Source organism: Pagrus major, chromosome 24, assembly GCF_040436345.1.
Source record: "Pagrus major chromosome 24, Pma_NU_1.0".
Lineage (NCBI taxonomy): Eukaryota > Metazoa > Chordata > Actinopteri > Spariformes > Sparidae > Pagrus > Pagrus major.
In genome coordinates this window covers 7,408,505-7,427,111 of record NC_133238.1, presented here as the reverse complement: position 1 = coordinate 7,427,111, position 18,607 = coordinate 7,408,505, and the positions used below count along the sequence as shown (strand labels likewise).

General features: G+C 42.3%; 1 protein-coding gene across 11 annotated transcripts in view; it reads right to left on the bottom strand.

Moving 5' to 3' along the window:
• The window catches only part of mbnl2 (muscleblind-like splicing regulator 2), a 58,882-nt gene that overhangs the window by 5,111 nt on the left and 35,164 nt on the right, over positions 1-18,607 (bottom strand). The window contains exons 3-9 of one of the 11 annotated variants that reach the window (XM_073495481.1): positions 17,268-17,432; positions 15,463-15,666; positions 12,054-12,314; positions 8,287-8,340; positions 7,752-7,902; positions 4,986-5,021; positions 3,764-3,858 (exon numbers count right to left, since the gene is read on the bottom strand). In XM_073495481.1, coding sequence (XP_073351582.1) covers positions 3,764-3,858; positions 4,986-5,021; positions 7,752-7,902; positions 8,287-8,340; positions 12,054-12,314; positions 15,463-15,666; positions 17,268-17,432 — 966 coding nt within the window. The remainder of the gene's footprint in view (positions 1-3,763; positions 3,859-4,985; positions 5,022-7,751; positions 7,903-8,286; positions 8,341-12,053; positions 12,315-15,462; positions 15,667-17,267; positions 17,433-18,607) is intronic. The other 10 variants (XM_073495484.1, XM_073495479.1, XM_073495480.1 and 7 more) reach the window with 10 other exon arrangements.

The following is an 18,607-nucleotide window of genomic DNA, read 5'->3' as shown; positions in this document are numbered from 1 at the left end:
CATTTTAGAACATTTCAACCAAAACTAAAGTGGTGTGGAACCTAAGAAAGTTAGTTCCCAGCTGGAACCGGTGCAAACTGTGGGTCTATCAGATTCTACAGGTCGTTGTGCATTGTGCGACTCCCTCGGTTGATGACGCATCCTTGATGACAACGGTTCCGCTCAAAACTGGTGAAAACGTGGGCTGGATTGCTTAGATAACAACAAGGTTACAAGAATCTTGAATGGTACCGGTTCAGGAACCAGAGCTAATATGATCCGTACTCCGTACCTGAGTGTGACTGTTGTGTTCAGATCGACCCAAACAAATTGCACCCAGAGGGAAAAACAAACCAGAGTCCGATTCAACCAGATTAAGAAACGCAGGTTTGAACGCACCCTCAAGCTTTTTAAAACTACTTCAGTCACTTTTTGTACTCATACTATAATCTTTTGGTGGAGCTACAGCTGTCAGAGTCTGCACTGTTACTCCCATGTGTACGACACACTGCGTTCTGATTACAAAGACAGAGCTCCTGGAGAGACCTCAGGAAAAGCAGTGGGATGCAGCCAGGAGGAGGCTATGATGGCAGTTTCTTCACCGCACCTTTGAGTGTGGCCGCTCAGGACGACGTGAACACTGTTACCTTTAGATGTGGTCGGACATCATGTTTGTACTTTGTTGAAGCATTCTGAGACATTCAGGCATCAGGTGGGCAGTGAGTACCACAGAAACTATGTCCCAGAATGTTGTGACGATCACAGATAGACATTTGTCAATAAATAGTAGTTTTCTGTCTTAGAGCTGTGGTTATGCCATCTGCCTGCTGCTTCATGCAGATAAGAGCAAATGCTTCTAATTATTTGCAAATAGCATTTGACCCAGGTCCGGTCACCTCTGTGTGTATGCTCTCTTTAGGAGATAAAGGCTAATCCAACACATGACATAGAGAGAGAGGGAGAAGAGAAGAAGAAGAAGAAGAGAGAGAGATTGTCTGTTGGGGGGGGGGGACAGGTAGAAGAACTGCTGGCTGCCATCATGTGGTCGCCACTGGCAGCAAGCCAACACAGAACAAAGCTGCATGGTGCTTGTTAATAGACAAAAGACAGTGAGCAAAGGACAGAAGCCACTGGTCACATCACACATCACAGAAGGTCACCACAGGTGGAGAGCGTGTGATGTGCACGGGCTGAGAGGAAAGCCCGCTCCATAGAGCAGTATGGAGATAGGAAAATATTATTGGATGCCAGATGGGTGGGATCATCCAGACGGGATTGTACACCCCACCCGTCTGGCACCACAGTGGGGTAAAAACAAACACCAAGAATTGTTTGCAGGTCCTATTTGTCTTAGCTTTGGCGCAGTAATACTGTCAGTGTGTTTCAGGCCAGAACGAGTCAGGAAGGTGGCACAGTAGTTGGATTACAGAATGATGGAGGAGGTTTGAAGTATTGTATCTTTTTTCACAGGTTTATATCAGATTATTATTCTAATTGCACTGGATCTTAGTGACCTAGTCTGATAATTTGAATATATGTGACAAGAATAACGACAGGTTCCTTCCACGGGGAGGTGAGAGATTGAACCCTGGTCCTCTAGCTGGAGAGCTGCACGATATAACAATCCCTAATTCTATTTAATTATAACAACTTATCTTCCTATCAGTTCAGTCGCCAGAGTGATCACATGCAGCCTGGAAAGTATGTGATGTAATACCATATTTAGACAGTCGAGGGCGCTGCTGCCTCACAATCTCTACCAGGAGCAGTGACGTTACCAGAGACCCCAGGACTGTTAGCAGTGTTGCAGATGTGTTAATATGAGCAGGAACAGGGAATGACGTGATTGGTGACTGCTTGTCATGTCACAGAGGGTCATGACTTGACCAGACTCTGAACCCCTCAACATGTCTGCAACATGCTGCCTCTCTATGCATGTGTAGAGATGCATCATCATGATTATATATGTGATTATAATCATTTGATAAGTTCTGTCTTGACACGTAACATTGACGGGATGCTAATGGCCGATACTAACCAGCCAGCATTAGTAGAAACTCAGGATTTTCAGCTCAGTTATGGACTGAGAGGTTGTTTTTCAGCAAAAACAATGACGTCGGCAGCATGTGATCTTTAGAAAAGAAAGACAAAAAAATCAGAATCTGGGGTGTTTATTTTGAAAAAAACAAGACGAGGATGACTGTAGTAAACGAGGCGTGTGGTGAATGCAGCACAGCTTGTGATTCTAAGTGTTAACTATGTCCTAGCTGGAGGGATCTTTATGCAGGGTGTGGAGAAGGGGGGAGAAACAGAGGGGGGCAGACGGAGACAGACAGCGAAGGCTGACGTCAGTGTTTCTCCGGCTCCTTGTCCCACATGCATCTTTAAAGAGCAGCTCTGCTTCCTGCTGCTACTGCTGCTGCATGCCAATTACAGGAAGAGACGGTGACTCACAGGAAGTGCACGCACTGCTGGCCTATGAGGGGCAATAAAGCACAAGGTGCTGTGGCTGGATCCATTGTTAATGATGGAAGGAGAAAGTCGGAGAAATTGAATTTTCTCTTTTTAAATTTTGAAATGAACCCGTGATTTTCTTTGGGGTTTTCTTCATTCCAGATGGGATATTTGTACTGTTTTCAAAGGTTTTTCTTTGACAGTTTAATCTACTAAAATTGATTAGTTCAAAAAGGAGTTGGTAACAAAGTGGTGAGAAGAACTGGTACAAAAAGGTCCCCACAACTAGTACTAGTCACGCTATACTTTACACATACATTTACTTGCACTTTGATTAATAAACAGAGACACATACAAAGACACTCTATCTTTGTTGGTCTTGAATGTCCTAAATTCAGAAAAAATCCCCATGCTCTGTTGTGGAAGACTTTGCATTCACTGAAAATGACGATCTTTTGTTAGTACGCTCCCACCTGTGGAACACTTCTCATCTTTTCATCCGTGTGTCCTCAAGGCACCTCAGTACCGAACTACCAGTAAATGATTGCCAGCTGCGTGAGGCCAGGGTGCCAGCATTGTGCTGAAATTTCCGCGTTTAAAATGGGGCACACATGCGTCACTCTGGCATTCGAACCTGGCCCTGCTTCCCCTGGCTCCTGCTGACACGCAGCAACAGGAGAACCGCCGATCAGAGGGCCATTTTTAGACAGCTTCTGTGATCATTTTTCCTGTGTCTGTCTCAGCCTGACAAGCGCGGCCTGTAACTGTTTCCTCACATGATTTATTCTCGCTTTTGTCCCGCGACCAGTAAAGGGTAAAAAGGTGAAACTGGGAAGAGTAGAAACAGGACAGAAATCCAACATGGCAGCTGTTAAGTGCTGCAGGAATGGCCTGTATGTACTGTATTTGCTTGAACGTGTGTGTGTTTGCGTAGCACACAAGCAGTACAAATGATGCCCCCTACTGCAGATGGAGAGGCTTATTTGACAACAACAAGAAAAAAAAGTGGAAAATTAAAACAGAACATGCAAAAACAAAACCAGGAAGTAGTGCAACACAACACAACTACTACTTTGCAAATGTGGGAGCTCTGAAGAAGTGCTTGCGAGAAATATAAAACCGGTGCACTGGCACCGGCTTGCTGAGGTAGATTCTCTGGAAAATACCCACTCACAGGCTTTCGTGTCAGTGTGAGTTTGCCCAGTGCAGGCGGATGGATGGATGGGCGTGGGCTCAGACTCAGCTGCAGGTTATTGCAGCTCACTATTAGAAGGCAGCACTTATTCAGAGCTCCGGGGACTGATGAAAGAAAGCTTTAAAAGGAGCAAACCTGATTGGCTGGTGCTGTTGCTGCGTAGGGGACACTTGTGGCAGGAGTTGTTGCTGCAGAGACAGTAGCAGGCGTAGCACTGTACATCATTGGGACTTTTGTTTTGAGGGTGGGAAAGGGGAGGTGGGGGGAGAGGGAGGAGGAATGGGGGAGAGGGAAGGGAGGTGGTAGCAATGGACAGGTAGGTGGAGCATTATGGTAACCATCACAACCGTTGTGATGTGTGTGTGTCGACGGTATCGTTTGTTGTTGTTGTAGTTGTTGTTGATGGTGGTGGTGGTGGTGGTGGTGGTGGTGGTGGTGGCGGATGTTACAGAGAGCCAGCAAGCCATCGTTAGGGTTACACCGGCAGATGGCATGCAACCATTCACAATGCAAAGCAAGGAGGACAGAAAGAAAGAAAGAAAAAGAGAGCATGGGAGAAAAAATAACAAAAAAAACAAAGAGGAGAGAAGCTGATTACAATCACAAATAAGGAAATTTATACGGAAAATCAGTTTGCTGTTTTTCCCAGAGAAGTTGAGTTGCACAAGACACCAATTACAATGAATCAATGACATTTTTGGCAGCAGGGATGGGAATTTGATTTTTTTTTAAGCCATGTGGGCTGATAACAGCAGGACGCATGCCAAAAACATGCAACTTTGATGGATTGTTGGAATAATATGTTTAAACTCATTACTCCTGGTACTTAATTTTTTCCTTTTAGGACCTGCTGGCGAGCCGACTGGGACTTTTTGTTAATTCCCATCCCCTTTTAGCAGAGACAAATGCTCCAGCTATGTGGCTGAGATCATTTCTCTGGGAAACTGATTTAAATTTCCTGATAAACACAGCACAGCAAACAGACAGTAGCTATCCTACAGCTTAAGAACAGATCAGTCTGCAGTATTTTATCCACACTACCATTTCAGTCATTAACAAACAGTCATTAGCGAGAGAGTCAGTAGGGAAACAAGAGAGTCACAACTCTTTCAGGTGACACAAAAAGTGTTTCATATAATAACTCAGCCAAAAAAACAGTTTGATGAATATCAATCCAACACATTTTTAAAAAGTTTCATCACCGCCACAGGAGGTAATGTGACAAAGCGATGACCTTTTGTCTCACCTGCAAGGGCTGCAGATATTACCCACTCATCCCAACTCCAACCACCCCCCTCCTCCATTTTTATACATCAAACAAAGTGTGTGAGAGAGCAAAGGGAAGGTCAGGACCTACCAAGACTGCTAGCAGGAGTCATGCACAAGACTGACCCTGTTGTGTTCATGCAGAGAAAGACAGAGAGAGAGGGAGAGGGAGGGAGACAGAGAGGGAGAGAGAGAGGAGGAAATAAATGGGTTAATTGAGGGAGGAGAACAACAAGGTTAGACAAAGACAAAAAAAAAAAGCTCGAAGACTTCACTCAGCTCAGATGCTACTGTTGCAGTGGTGTTGTGAGCCAGCTATAATTGCAGGTAATGATAGCAAGCAGAGGAACTCCCTTATTTTGTTATGGCATTGGTGAAAAAAATACTCTTTATATCCAGCTGCATCAAACATAAAGCAAACTTAAGTATACTGTAGGATATGAAATCGAGGTAAGTTTAGCAAGCTGCAAAGCTGGTTCAATGAGATTATTATTTACTGTTTGCAAATGTAAAAGAAGGAAATCATAGATTAGTAGTCACTTATTTAGAGTTAATATGAGGGAGCCAGTACACGCTTATTTTTATCTGCATTCGATCTGTACTCGCAAGGGGCGGGGCTTTAACTGTAAAGTCTGTTTGACAATTTGAGCCTAAAATTGATATGGATCGATCATTAGTTGCTGTACTTTTTTATTACTTATTAGAAAACTATTTACAGTCTCAGAAGGAAGCTTCAATTTAGTGTTCTGCATCTGCGGCGCTAGTTCGTGCTGTGTGTCTTGCACAGCTGGCACTAGTCCGCCCTTGTGGGCTGCTTTTCAGACATCTGAGCAAGTAGTATTGGCTGTGATGCCTGTTGGTGAGAGATATCACTCTGATTGGCTGTTCACCTAAGCAAATCACTGAAGTCTCTTGAGCCTGTTGCCTTAGTATCCCTGTATCCTTAGTATCCAGCCATTTACTGTGGTTTTTCCTTAGTTTCTCCTTCACTGCTGCCTCTTCGCCAGTGCCATTTGCAACTTTTTATCAGATATATTCTTGATTAGAGCAGCTATATTAGCAGGAAGAACATGAAAATGATGGGCAAAGGCTGCTTTATCATGACAGTGGTTTATAGTGTATATCCGTGGTCCTAAATCTTTTTAGGTTTCTCTTTCTGAATGCAGACAACTACTAGACTACCACCACCCTGTGGTATGGAGACTTATTTCCTCTCATGCAGTTGCAAAACATACAAGCTAGTTGGCTATCAGCTGCAGTCTTTGTGTTGTGTTCAAGTGCAGCTTTTCGGCTGAGACACAGGCAAAGTGAGGCGACGCAGTCAGCTTTTGTCTCTGCTACTTCTCTGATGTTGGTTTTGTCTCAGCCAAGTACTCGATCAACCCCAGTTAATATCATGATATGTACTTATTTACTTTAAATTATCATTCTGTTTCTTCAATTTTTTGTGTGGAGTTTCCTTATCCATATCTCAGGGAGTAATATGTTTGACCGATTGTTGTGATTTCAGACTATATAAATAAAACTGATTTGATCATGCTGATGTCTTGCACATTTTCTCTTTATATACTCTTTATATATTTACAAGTGTCTTCTTTCCCATAATTTTTTTGGTCTTATGTGGCCACAAAGCCTTGCAATTAAATAACTACTGTATACATTTTATTAAAAAAAATGTGAGGAAAAATAATCAAACAATATCTAAATAAGTAATGTCTAAGAAAACGAAGAAAAAAGACTAAATAACAGAGAGCCTAAATCTAAAGAGCTGAGAGAGCAAAACAGCAGCATCGTGCAGTGTCAGTACAATGATGTGCACAGGCTTCAGATGAAGAAGGGTAGGATTTACTGCATCAGAACAATTCATATATATGGAGAAACCCCACTTAGCAGATTTAAAAAAAAAAAAAGGTTTGCAAGCACAACTTTAACCCAGGGCTACATCCCACCCACACACAGATACAGAGGCAGGGAGGGAGGGATGAGGGGCTGTCAGGCGTCTCACACCACAGGGACCCAAAACGAGCAGGTAGAGAGAAGAGTGAGGGATGTGAGTCTCATCCTCGTGACTCAGTGTGGCTACAGGCTACCGTATTAGCTGCAGTTAACTCATTTAGTGTGTGACCCGAGGGGCTTAAGCGACTGTTAGTGTCTATGAGAGGAGCAGACACAGAGTGCATTTTGTTTTGGGGGGAAATAACTGAAGAGAAATAAGGGAGCAGACTTGAATTAATTTGGGGGAAATGGCACAAAATTGCTTTTTTAATATACGTTGGTTGTTTTTCAATATCGATGCCTGTCATGATAGTTTAAATACAAACTGGAAAGGCCATGTTTGCTCCAAACTTTAAGTCATTATTTCCTCTAATCGGCTTATACTTTCTCTTTATTTTTCCAAACTGGAGCCTAGTTACGGAGCCTTTGTGTTGGAGACAACTAGTTTTGTTTTGCTCTTTTGTATGCTCGGACGTTACACTGACAGGTGTATCATATCAAGTGGTACTATATCATATCTTTTATTGCTCTGATCAAAGCCTGGTCTTCCACCTGGCAGCAATTACTTGCTTATATTGGCAGGCACTAGATCAAAGTTTGAATAGTTGTAACATTAGCACACACCATCACAGCGGGATCCTTATGTGCATCATCAAAAAGGAATATACGACTAAACAGACATGAATGATCATGAGAGGCGCTCTCACTTTAGCATAAAAACTCCAAAAAGATGCATTTGTGAGGGATAGGGGGTTAGCTGGGGCACATTCAGGGAGTGTTATCTGCGTCTGTGTGTGTGCTTGCATGCTCTGCATACCTATGAGTGCTTCTATTAGCATCTGTATCGATCGGGAGCTCTTACCTGTGGGAAAGAAAGCGGGCTGCTGGAGCTGTGCGTTGGCCAGCGCCTGCTGGTAGTGCAAAACACTGGGGTTGAACAGGGAGCTCGACCCGTTGCTCTTCTCAAGTGCCGGTCTCTTTGGTAGGGGCTGGAGGACGCCGTGGGGGAACGCCTGTCCACACACAACACAGCAGATTTGAACAGTATACTTACAAAACTTATATTCATAAATCTGTTATTTGTCTATGCACAGCACAACAAGGCAAAAATGGAAACTTGCTCTAACTATCACAAGGACAATGACAAACTACACCATAGCAAGGCAATCAACAACAGAAAAATAGTGTGTTATTTTAACATTACATCATAGTTGTTCATTTAATAAATGTACAGTATAATCTAGAATTGCCACTGGTGATCATAAATGATAAATATTTATACTTTAAAGTGTCTTACAGGGTTTCACAAAAACAAAAGAGCCAACTTAAATTTTGTGAGTGGCTACAGTACAATTAAAGAAGCTACATGCAAAGCAAAAGGTGAAAGGTCAAAGTACCAGGTCTACAGTTGCCTCGAGGGGTCGCTTCATTGCTTTGGCAGTCGACTGAGTCTTTAATTAGCAGGCAGCGAGCACATGATGGCAGTGGGCCAATGGGATTCAAGCGTATTAACATACAGGTAACAGCAAGCAGAGGTGCGTCATGGGGGACAGCATTGCATTGTGGATAGGTGAGAAGGAAAAAAACAAAAACAAAAATAATCTGAATGCAAGTATACCACATACAAAACAATAGGCATGCACATAAACAAAAAATTGTTTTGTTTACTTTAAAGAAACATTGCTACTTTTTGAATTAGTACAAAAGCAAAAAAAAGCATCTACATTAACCTTTGGTTAAAAAAGCAAGATTCTATGATGTATTTCAAATCTACTGGGAGAGCATTTAGTAGTAACGTCAACTACTTCTGAACAAATCAACTTTTTTAATATCTACGCATGAAGAAAATGCAGTAAACACAACTGATTCAGACTAATACTGGGCTGACACTTGATGTGAGATCTGGACACAGGTTATCTACAGTCCTACACACACAGTAACTACAGTGCTACTCTATTTGAAGATGTGAGGTGGTTTTTGGGCCCGAGAGATGTCAACACCCACAACAGATTGGGATGTGAGTGAGCTCTGGTCAAAGCCCCTCGATTGATTGAACCCTGCCCTCACAGCTGGCACCAAGAACTGGACGCACTTGTGAAGGCAGGTTTTAAAACTGTTACTAGCGAGAGAGACTGTTGCGGCGGCGACAAAAAAGTAGTTTAACAGTCACATCCTTTTTCTGTAGTGGTGTCGCTTCAGGTCTGAAGTAATGAGTGACAACTCCTCAAACTAAATCTGCATCATGAGCACATGTTAGTGTGACTGATGAACTTGGGGAGGTGACGCAATGTGAGGCAACGTTATAGTTCAATCACAGAATGTGGAGCTCTGTTTATTCTTACATCTTACAAATATGTGTTTACAAATTACAGTGTTTACAGATCGAATATTAGATCTAATAGCTAAGCTAAACTGTTTGCTTTTGTTAATTTAGTACAAATGTCCTTACATTTGATGTCACTGCTGAGAGGAAAAAAAGATGACATGATGTGATGAGCACAGCACTTAAAGGGGTCCATGCACAAGCCTCTTGCTTCATGTATGTGGATTTTCTAGTAGTATATAACAACAATTATCCTATTAAAGAGCAACAATGCATTGCTGATGCACTGTGGTGTTAACAGACTTAAACACTGTTGTTAGTTCAAATGGAAGATGGTCTATTAAAGTGACATGAAAAGCAAAGATGGCTGACTTGCGATGAGGAAGAAGTTCATAGCATGGCAAGCAACACGTAATGTGGCACAGTAAAACAACTCAATAATAGGATCTTCTTACTGAATCAGTTTATGTGTAAAAATATCTATAGCACACTTTAGCCTATTTGCTTTAGATTTTTAAAAAAAGTGAATTATGGGTAATGATATTACCTATTTGCAGCAGTGCAGCAATACAAGGGTTTATGGGTCTCTGCCTCAATAAAAGCACTTCAGCTTAGACTAAGGGCTAAAAGAAGATTGGATCAAAGGTGCTGACTGAACAACTCATTGTCCTACTGTTAACCCTGCTCACCTCTAGCACAGCTTGTAACTGCTGATGGTAAATTGGGAATTGGGTCATAAAGTTGATAAACTGGGGCATATGAGGAACACAGGAGGAGTACGAGGTATAGGCTTGTAAGGAGAATGCACTAGGAGGATGAACTTAATCTTGTTTGACGAAGCTTCATGTACCTGATAAGTCTTGTTAAACTAAGGTACTCGGTGTACAGAAACCAGCGCTAACAGGTCAGGCTCTCTTTTTATAAAAATCCACTTTTCATTTTCCTGTTGTTTCATGCAGCTGCTACAAAGTGCACAAACAAAACTAACCTGCAGTCACGGTCGCCTTATCATCCACAACAGTGGATTTATGGAGGAAGGACAAGGAGAGCAAGCAGCGGATGGAGCCAGCCAATGAGAGAGGTATGTGCAACGCGTAAAGCATGCCCATGCCATGGAGGAAAAAAAGTCAGTCAGCACACACTGGCGCAGTACAAGGTGTGCGAGTGCAGCAGCCAAAGGACCAGTCAAAAGAAGCCACTCAGAGCCTTGAGGGGAGGGTGGGGCACAGCCAAGACACACTGCCAACGTACGTTTCTTTCTCACTGTCTGTCTGCATTTCCATCTGCCTGTTTTTCTCAGACTGTTGGGGGACTTTTCCAACTAAAGGCAGAGGAGGCTAAGCCCCCACCCACCGGTGTGGCTACATCCTCATCTATCCCTGATTCAATTTGCACTGATCTGCAGAGAGCCGCACTTATCATTGAGAGCACGGGGGGGAGGGTGGGATGGGGAGAGGAGGGGGTGAGCCAGCACATTGTCTCTGTATGAACCAAGGGCATTGGAAAATAAAAGCAGACTGCGGTGAGATAATAACAGATTGTTCTTGCGGCATTATACTGATGCGTTTAGGTCTCACTAAACCCTGTTTATTGTATACAATGGCCTCACTTTGGGATGACTATTGTTAGTGAATTGTACACTGGAGTCCACTAGAATAAACCAGCAGAGGTGGGTATGTTGTTTTATACAGTAATAAAGCAGCGCTCCACATTTTATGTTACTGTGGGTGTCATCATCAACAGCTTGTGTTTAAACCAGGTTTTGTAAACTAACATGATTTGCAACAATGTCATGTGTATTCAGTGAGTGTGATCATGTGAATTTTAATTGCTTAAAGGATATCACCAAAAAACAACTTATAGTAACTCCAAAACACAGGGATTGGTAAGACATCATATAACAGAAGGTGTTGGGCTTTGTTCAATAAGCTACCAGAAATAGTTTGTATCCCTGGACATACAAAAATCTCTTATCTCATATATAAGGGGAGACACTACAGGTGAATAAGGTAAACAATTTGACTAATAGATATCACCATTAAACTTCCCCAGTTGATTACTTATTAAGTTTTCCTACTTTTTATGTTTACTTCTGTAAATTAGTTATTATTTAATGAAATATGTGGTAATTTGCATGCATTTGCATTCCATGTTTTTAACAAAAATCTGAATATTGACATAGTAGAATCAAAGATTTTTACAGAGGAATATTTGTTATCTCTTTTTATCACTCCATAAATCAGAAAATACTGTAAAAAAAGTTTTCAGGAATTAAATGTTATATAAATCAGATTTCAGAATAACGATAGGAATAAAACTAGAAAGTCTGGTGTATGTAAATGCTGCTGAAATCAACCAGTGCATGAAACAGCTATGTTTTCACCTGAAGTGTCTCTTCCTTAACAATCTTTGCTTTGTATAACGCGGGTAGCAGCACCTTGGCATAGCAGCCTTGCACCAGAAGCCCTGTGCTAATATGAATGTTATTTAGAGTGTGAATAATAATGAATATATTCAGTTAACTTGCTCATCCACAACCATAAAACCTCCAATAATAACTTGTTTATTTGTTGCCCTATAAAGCCTCTCTGGATATTATTATAAAAGCCTAAGCTCCTCTTGGAAAGTTCAAGGTATTCTGTAAATAGGTGCTATAAAATAGCCTTATTGTCCCATCCAGACCTTACAAGCTCTCGCCCTGTAAGTACTCTAAACAAGCAGAAACCTTGTGAGATTAGTTTTGCTACTACAAGGACACAAGTATGTGTGTGTTTCCTGCTCTACTGCTGTGTAGGCACGGGGTACAGTAGGTATATTAGGTTTGCAGTGCTGTGCTCTCACCATGGCTGCAGCCGTGGCGGCAGCTTGCGCAGCCACAGCTGTCTGGTTGGCCTGGTGTTGGGCGGCCTTAATCTTGGCCTGCAGGTGGGCCGGGGGATGGAAGTACTTGCACTTCTCGCGGGAGCAGCGGCTCTTGATGTAGTCCATGCACACAGTGACAGTGTTGTCGCTGGTGTCGATCATGGGGCTGTCGCTCGGGTGGGCGAAGCGGCAGTCGGTCTCCCCGCGAGCGCAGTTGCCCCGCTGGAACTCGCGGCACACCTGGGAGCAGGACAGTTGAATGCGCGAGCAAATACACACACACACACACACACACACACACACACACACACACACACACACACACACACAAACATAGGTAGATACACAGACACACACAGATGTATGCGAAAAGAGAAAACCGAAGAATACACACAGACACATACAAACTGTGAATACTTGAGCTGTCAGTAGATTTCAGAAACTAATTAGCTAGAATCAGTGTATTCACCAGAAACAACATAAAACTACTTGCACTAGCTGCATCCAATTCCATGTGTTTCTTGTCATCCTCTTACTGTATTGCAAAATCAACCACCTCGTACAGTAACTCAGGCGGAAATTAAAGTGTGGATGATGATATTAGAGTTCTTAAAATGATCTGGGAGTATTTTGGTGTCTGGCTGTTTTGACAATGAGAATCCTGAGAATTTTCATGATGCATATTTAATCACTCCAACAAGCCTTCAGGCCTTTTCACACCAAGTCTGATATTTTTGTACAAATAAACACCAAAAATATAAGACATCTTGCACATAGAATCCAAGATTAAAAAACTTAAACACAGAGCTTTCCAAACTGCATATTCTTAGCCCAGGGCTATCTTTAGCCCTTGAAACTAAACTTCTAGTCTGTTCACAACTAAAAGATAACATACAGCAGAAAATTAAAGATGGCTTATGAAATATTGTATTAATGTTTGCGATGTTATCAATCGCTGCTGCTATGCATGCTATTCTTCTGAGAAATTACTCAAGTCTATGATTCTGCACTAACCTTTCCTAATAATGGAGGATGCTAAAAGATGGTGAAGAAACTAGAGCTGTTCCTAACGACTAAAGGCGGCGTGCACGGTGAATATGGGCTGTCTCAGATGACAGATGACCAACATCAAAAAAAGGGGGCAATATTTTTGTTCGTCCAAAACAGTGGTGCTATGTTGCACTGTGAGAGAGGTTCAAAGTCACAGTTTTGTGACCAAAGACAGTCTGGAACAAAATTCTGACAATGTCAGAAATTTAGGATGCTCATCTCACAATGTGACTAGTGCAACAGCCCATGTCTACTAACCAATTAATAGTCATAAAGCATTAGCTTCAATATTTACAGCTGTAGCACAGCTCAGATGGATGAAACCGAAGGTTCACTAGTTGTTATCATTATACAGTCTGACAGACGTTTTTACTTGGACTCGTATCCAAGTTTGTTAGATCCATGTTGCACAGGCTTACAATAAACTTCGATTGAACTTTGCATTAAGATTGCTGAAATCTCTCTGTTAGCACCAAATTTTCCCTGACTTTTAAAAGGAAGTTTAAACTTAGACTAGTCAACTAATGTAAAAATAAGACAAAACTCAGAAAACAGTCAAAATTAAACACAACATAATCTGTAAGGTTAAACACTGTCCGAAAAATATTGCGTACATTACATCTTAGATGCAACAGTTAGTTTTATAAGGCTACATTTGACTTGGAGGACACGACATTTCAGTGCAAATTATGTCAATATGTAATGTGTCAACAAATTAGGGTGGGAACGTCTAATCGACTAGCCGACTAATAGCTCACGTCCCTAGAAGAGAGCTCCAAAAAGAGAAAAACAAACTATACAACATTAAAAGCAGGTGGAGAAAGATAAGAAAAAACACGACAAGCATATGAAGACTATGTTGTTCTTTCTCTATTCCACAGCATAGGAGGTGAAGTGTTCAAAGTTTAAACTTTACTCTGCTGCAGCAGACTCGTACCAACCCTGCAGATGATCAAGCAGTTGTGGACTCAGTGTGAAAAGGCCTTAACACCATCTAACTAAACCCAAATGATTGTAGGATCAGTGAACCAGTCAGTGTTCACTGCTCAGAGGCCTCGGCATAATCACAGGGGGATCTGCTTTGACTTGAGACACACAAAGTCTACGCACACACGCACGCGAGCAGAACTTTAGCTCAAGTTCACACGCAACATTAAAACACACATACAAAAACATAGACACACACGTGTGCACACACATGCAGGCTTTGTGTGGGAGTGTATACATGTCTCAGAGGGATACTGTTTCATTAGAGCCAACTTCATTCAGTTGCTAAGTGATAGCACTCCCTGAGAAAAACACATACAGACACACACCTACGCATCACCTCCAGGTCTTAGAGAGATTATTGTTTATCTTCATAAATGTAGTGAAGAGAAAGAAAAAAACTCCCCATTTTGCACTGTTTCACAATCAGCAAGCTATTCTCATTCAGAGCTGTTTGCCAGGGGGCAGATGGAGTCCCAGTCTAACTGTGGCTGTCTAGCAAGTATCAGTTTGTGTTGAGCAAATTCCAGCATTAAAATCATTGTAATCTCACACTCGTCTCTTTGTTTCGAATCATGTTCCTGATATGAGCCTTAATTATCTCTGCAAGGGCTAACACAATCAGATGCTCCTTAACTGGTGCTCAAGGATAATGCAGCAGTAAAAACTATTAAGTAAGGGGCCTTATAGTGCCATTTAGATAAATAATTACTTGATTTATCTTTTCTGAAAAGAAAAAATCACAAGGCAAATATCACAGCTGCACACAAAACTTAGTGGTATAAACAGACGTTTTAAGAAGCTAAGATGCTTATCTGGGCTTCTAATTGTATTGATTTAAGTCATGAATTAATTATTACTTACTTGCTTAAAGAGTGCTTAAAACTTTCTTATTCTGTTAAATCTTTGTCTAGGGAAATTTATACAACAAGTAGATGTATTCAAAAAGTAAATTCAAAAGTTTAAAGGCTGCTAAAAATTCCCATATAGCTGTATTTATTTTGTTGCTATGCCAACTTCTGTGGTAACCAATGAGGAAGTTAGTATTTTTTATAGGTTATACTTTTTATATATATATTTTGTGTAGGTTTATATAGGCACAGTATGTGGAAAATCTTTTACACATGCATCAGTGATGATTGTATCACAACTGCGATACCCAGAGGTCTTCCTCTCTGTCACTGCTCTGGAGCTATAAATGATACTCATTAGCACCATGTATCTATAGCATCTGTCACACCCATAATCACAGTAAGATGTTACTAAGATGACCTCAGAGAGAACATTAGTTATGATTAGCCGTCACGCTCGTCTTGTCAGTGAGAGGGAGGACTGTGATTGGGTGGGTCACCTCCAGCTTGTCGGTACGCAGCAGCTTCTGATTGGAGGAAGAGCCACCGGTCACGGAGACGGGCGGGCTGCCGGGGACGATGACGGGAGTGCTGGGCAGGATGTCTGTGGGCACCAGGCCCATGCTGTGGGACATGGGAGTCAGGTAGGGTGTGTAGCTCAAACCTGCGCTGGAACCCAGGCCCTGGCTGACTGGAAACGTCTGCTGAAGATGGAGAGCAAAGACAACACTTACTCTCTCTTGTCGTGACTGCTCTTTAAAGGAAAAGTTCATCCAAAAATTAAAATGCGGTCATTATCTGCTCATCCCCACGCTGACAGATTCAGGTGAAGTTTCACAGTCCACAGAAAAATTCTAGAGCTTCACAGCAAAACAATGTTGCAGCATTCTCCTAAACAACTGAAATAGATGGGGACTTAAACATAAAATGGCTCCATGGAGCTCATCCAGCCTAATCCAAAATCCCAAATTGATTTGAAAAGACAATATATACACCCTTGATCGTAATAATAGTGTTAGTAGTATTCATTCAATGGCTACAGTGAAGATGTCGACAATGACTTTGGGATCTTGGGGTTTCCGGTGACTTGCCAGACAAGCTGTACGGAGCCATTTATGTTCTTTAATTTTCAGTTGTGTTGTACTTAAATTTCTCAGGAGAATGCTGCGATGCTGTTTTGCTGTCAAGCTCCAGAATGTTTTTGTGAACTACGACTAAACTTCGCCCAACTTTCCATTGGCATGGGGGTAAGTACATGATGACTAAGTTTCTTTATTGGGCGAACTTATCCTCTGAAAATCTGCTTTTGTTTTTCTTGCTTTAGCTATTTTTCACAACCTTAATTAAAATGGTCGTCAGGGACGAAAGAAATGTCTGAATGGCAAAGATGTAAAATGATGGATGCAGGAGGGGAAGGAGGGAAGTGGAGGGTGAAAGGCAGAAGGAGGGTATCGAGATGGAAAAGAAGGAGAGAAGTTAAGGAAAGAGGCACAAGAGACAAATAAGCGGAGGGCGCAGCTGTGTAGAGTGGTGAGAGAGGGGAGATGTGAGGAGGGGGGAGAGGGTGTGACAGGTAGTGGGAGAGCCGGGGGAACAGAGAGGAATAGATTTCAGAGAAAAGGTGGCGAGAGAGGGAAGCGAGGGTAGAAACAAGAGAAGAGTTCTTTTTTAACCTCTATGTGCCCCGGGAAGATTTTGCTGAGCTAGCATGTTCTTTTTCAGCTACACCCAGCTTTACATTGATGCACTTAAACACGTTCACACCTGGCAGCTGCCCAATGCAACCACAGTATACCGCAAACTGCCATAGAGAAGTTGGACTGCTCTTTGCATTGCTCAAGGGCATCTCGATAACTATTGTGAGGACAAATTCATGATCATTCACGCCTGAAATGTAACAGGGTAATCTGAGATGAAAGATTAAGTATGTAATAGAAAGCTGTAAGAGAATCTCACATTTTCTTAATGAATCATGCACTGCTTGTCAGTTACAGCTTGTGCCAATTGACACTAAAAGAAATTTAGATTGGCATGAAGGGTAACTTCAGTCAAAGTAATGTCTTTGCACCATCTTTCCAAGTAAACCAGTCAAGTGAAAACATGTAAGTAAAACACAGACATCAAATATGTGATATTGCAAAATGATGAATTCACCTAAACTGGTGTAACTTGATATGCAAAGATGTTTTAACAGGAACAAAGCCAAAGTTTTTTTACAGTGCAGCAGTAGAGTTCACGGCTATTTTCATAGTGAGTCACACGGCCATTGCCAGGCAATTCCCATATTAGCAAGGCCAGCACTAACCACAGGTTGCATGGTGGTGCCGGGGATCATGAACTGCATCTGCTGGGCCAACATGGCGGCCGCCGTCTTCTGCTGGATCAAGTTATTTCGGCCGTTGATCTCCAGCTGGGTCTTCAGATGGGCGGGCGGGTGGAGGTATTTGCAGTTCTCTCGCGTGCAGCGTCCCTGAGTGGGAAAACAAAGTTGGTGGAGGAGAGATGGGGAGGTGGGAGAGAAAGAGAGAGACAAACAAGGTCATGAACAGTCTTGTATGAAAACATCAAGTCTCTGATCAACAGAATGAACAGAAAAGCAGCTATCTTTTGATGATAAACCTGGTGATGAGCAGGTTGCATGTCTGCCTGAGGACATGGCACATATGTGGGCATTTGACTCCAAAACATCAGGTGCCTGGAGGAGGCATACATATTCATAGTTGGGGAGAGTGTGTCCCACAAATTATGAGTGCTAGCAGTGAGAAATGTTTGTGACTATCCAGTGGGGGAAGCAGGTAGCATTAAGCTCAGAGCGGAAACATTGTTGTAATGCTAGCTTGTGCAACTCAGTGGACACAGGGAAATGGTGATGAAGGCTGGGGCTCTAGTTCTGATCCGAGCTATCTCGCCATCACGACTAAAATCTCTGTAGCTTTTTGATGGACAGGTCATCTAGTACTCTCTGTCGAAATGCAAATGCAGAGTTGGCAGGGTCAGTCTCACAGAGACCCTGGTGGATGAAGGCAATTACACTGTCAACCCAGAGGCTAATGGCAAACACAATAATCCAATATGGATCCTCATTGCAGTGCTTATTGCGAGGAGAGTGGGTGGAAGACAGGAGAGAGGTCAGTTGGGAGCAACATAGTGAAGGGTAGGACACAGTAGTGGGAAAAGAGGCTGGAGCTGTGGGGAAGATAGAGAGTAAAGGTGAGGAGTGGTGGAGAAGATGTGGGCAGAGTGGAGTGATATGAATTAGTACAGAGGGAGAAGGAAGGTAAAAGAGAAAGGCCAAGAGGACTAAAGGAGAAGACATGACACGGTACTATGAGAGAGGGCAAGTGAAGCTAAATTAGAATGAGGGGGTCCTAACACCCCTTAACTCCAGGACAAGGAGTCACAACACGCGGGTCTGATTAGCAATGCTGTACAGTCATTTCTCTAATTTCCGCTCATAAGAAAATATGACAGCTCTGCCACACAGTGATGGATTATTTAGCTACTAAAGTGCTGTACTCAATCACTGATTTAAGTCCTGAATCAAACATACAAGTCACCAGACAGAGCCATGGATTTAAGAACCTGGCAGTGAACTAGTAGAACCAGGCTCAAATAGAGCATGAGGATCTATTAATAATTTATCAA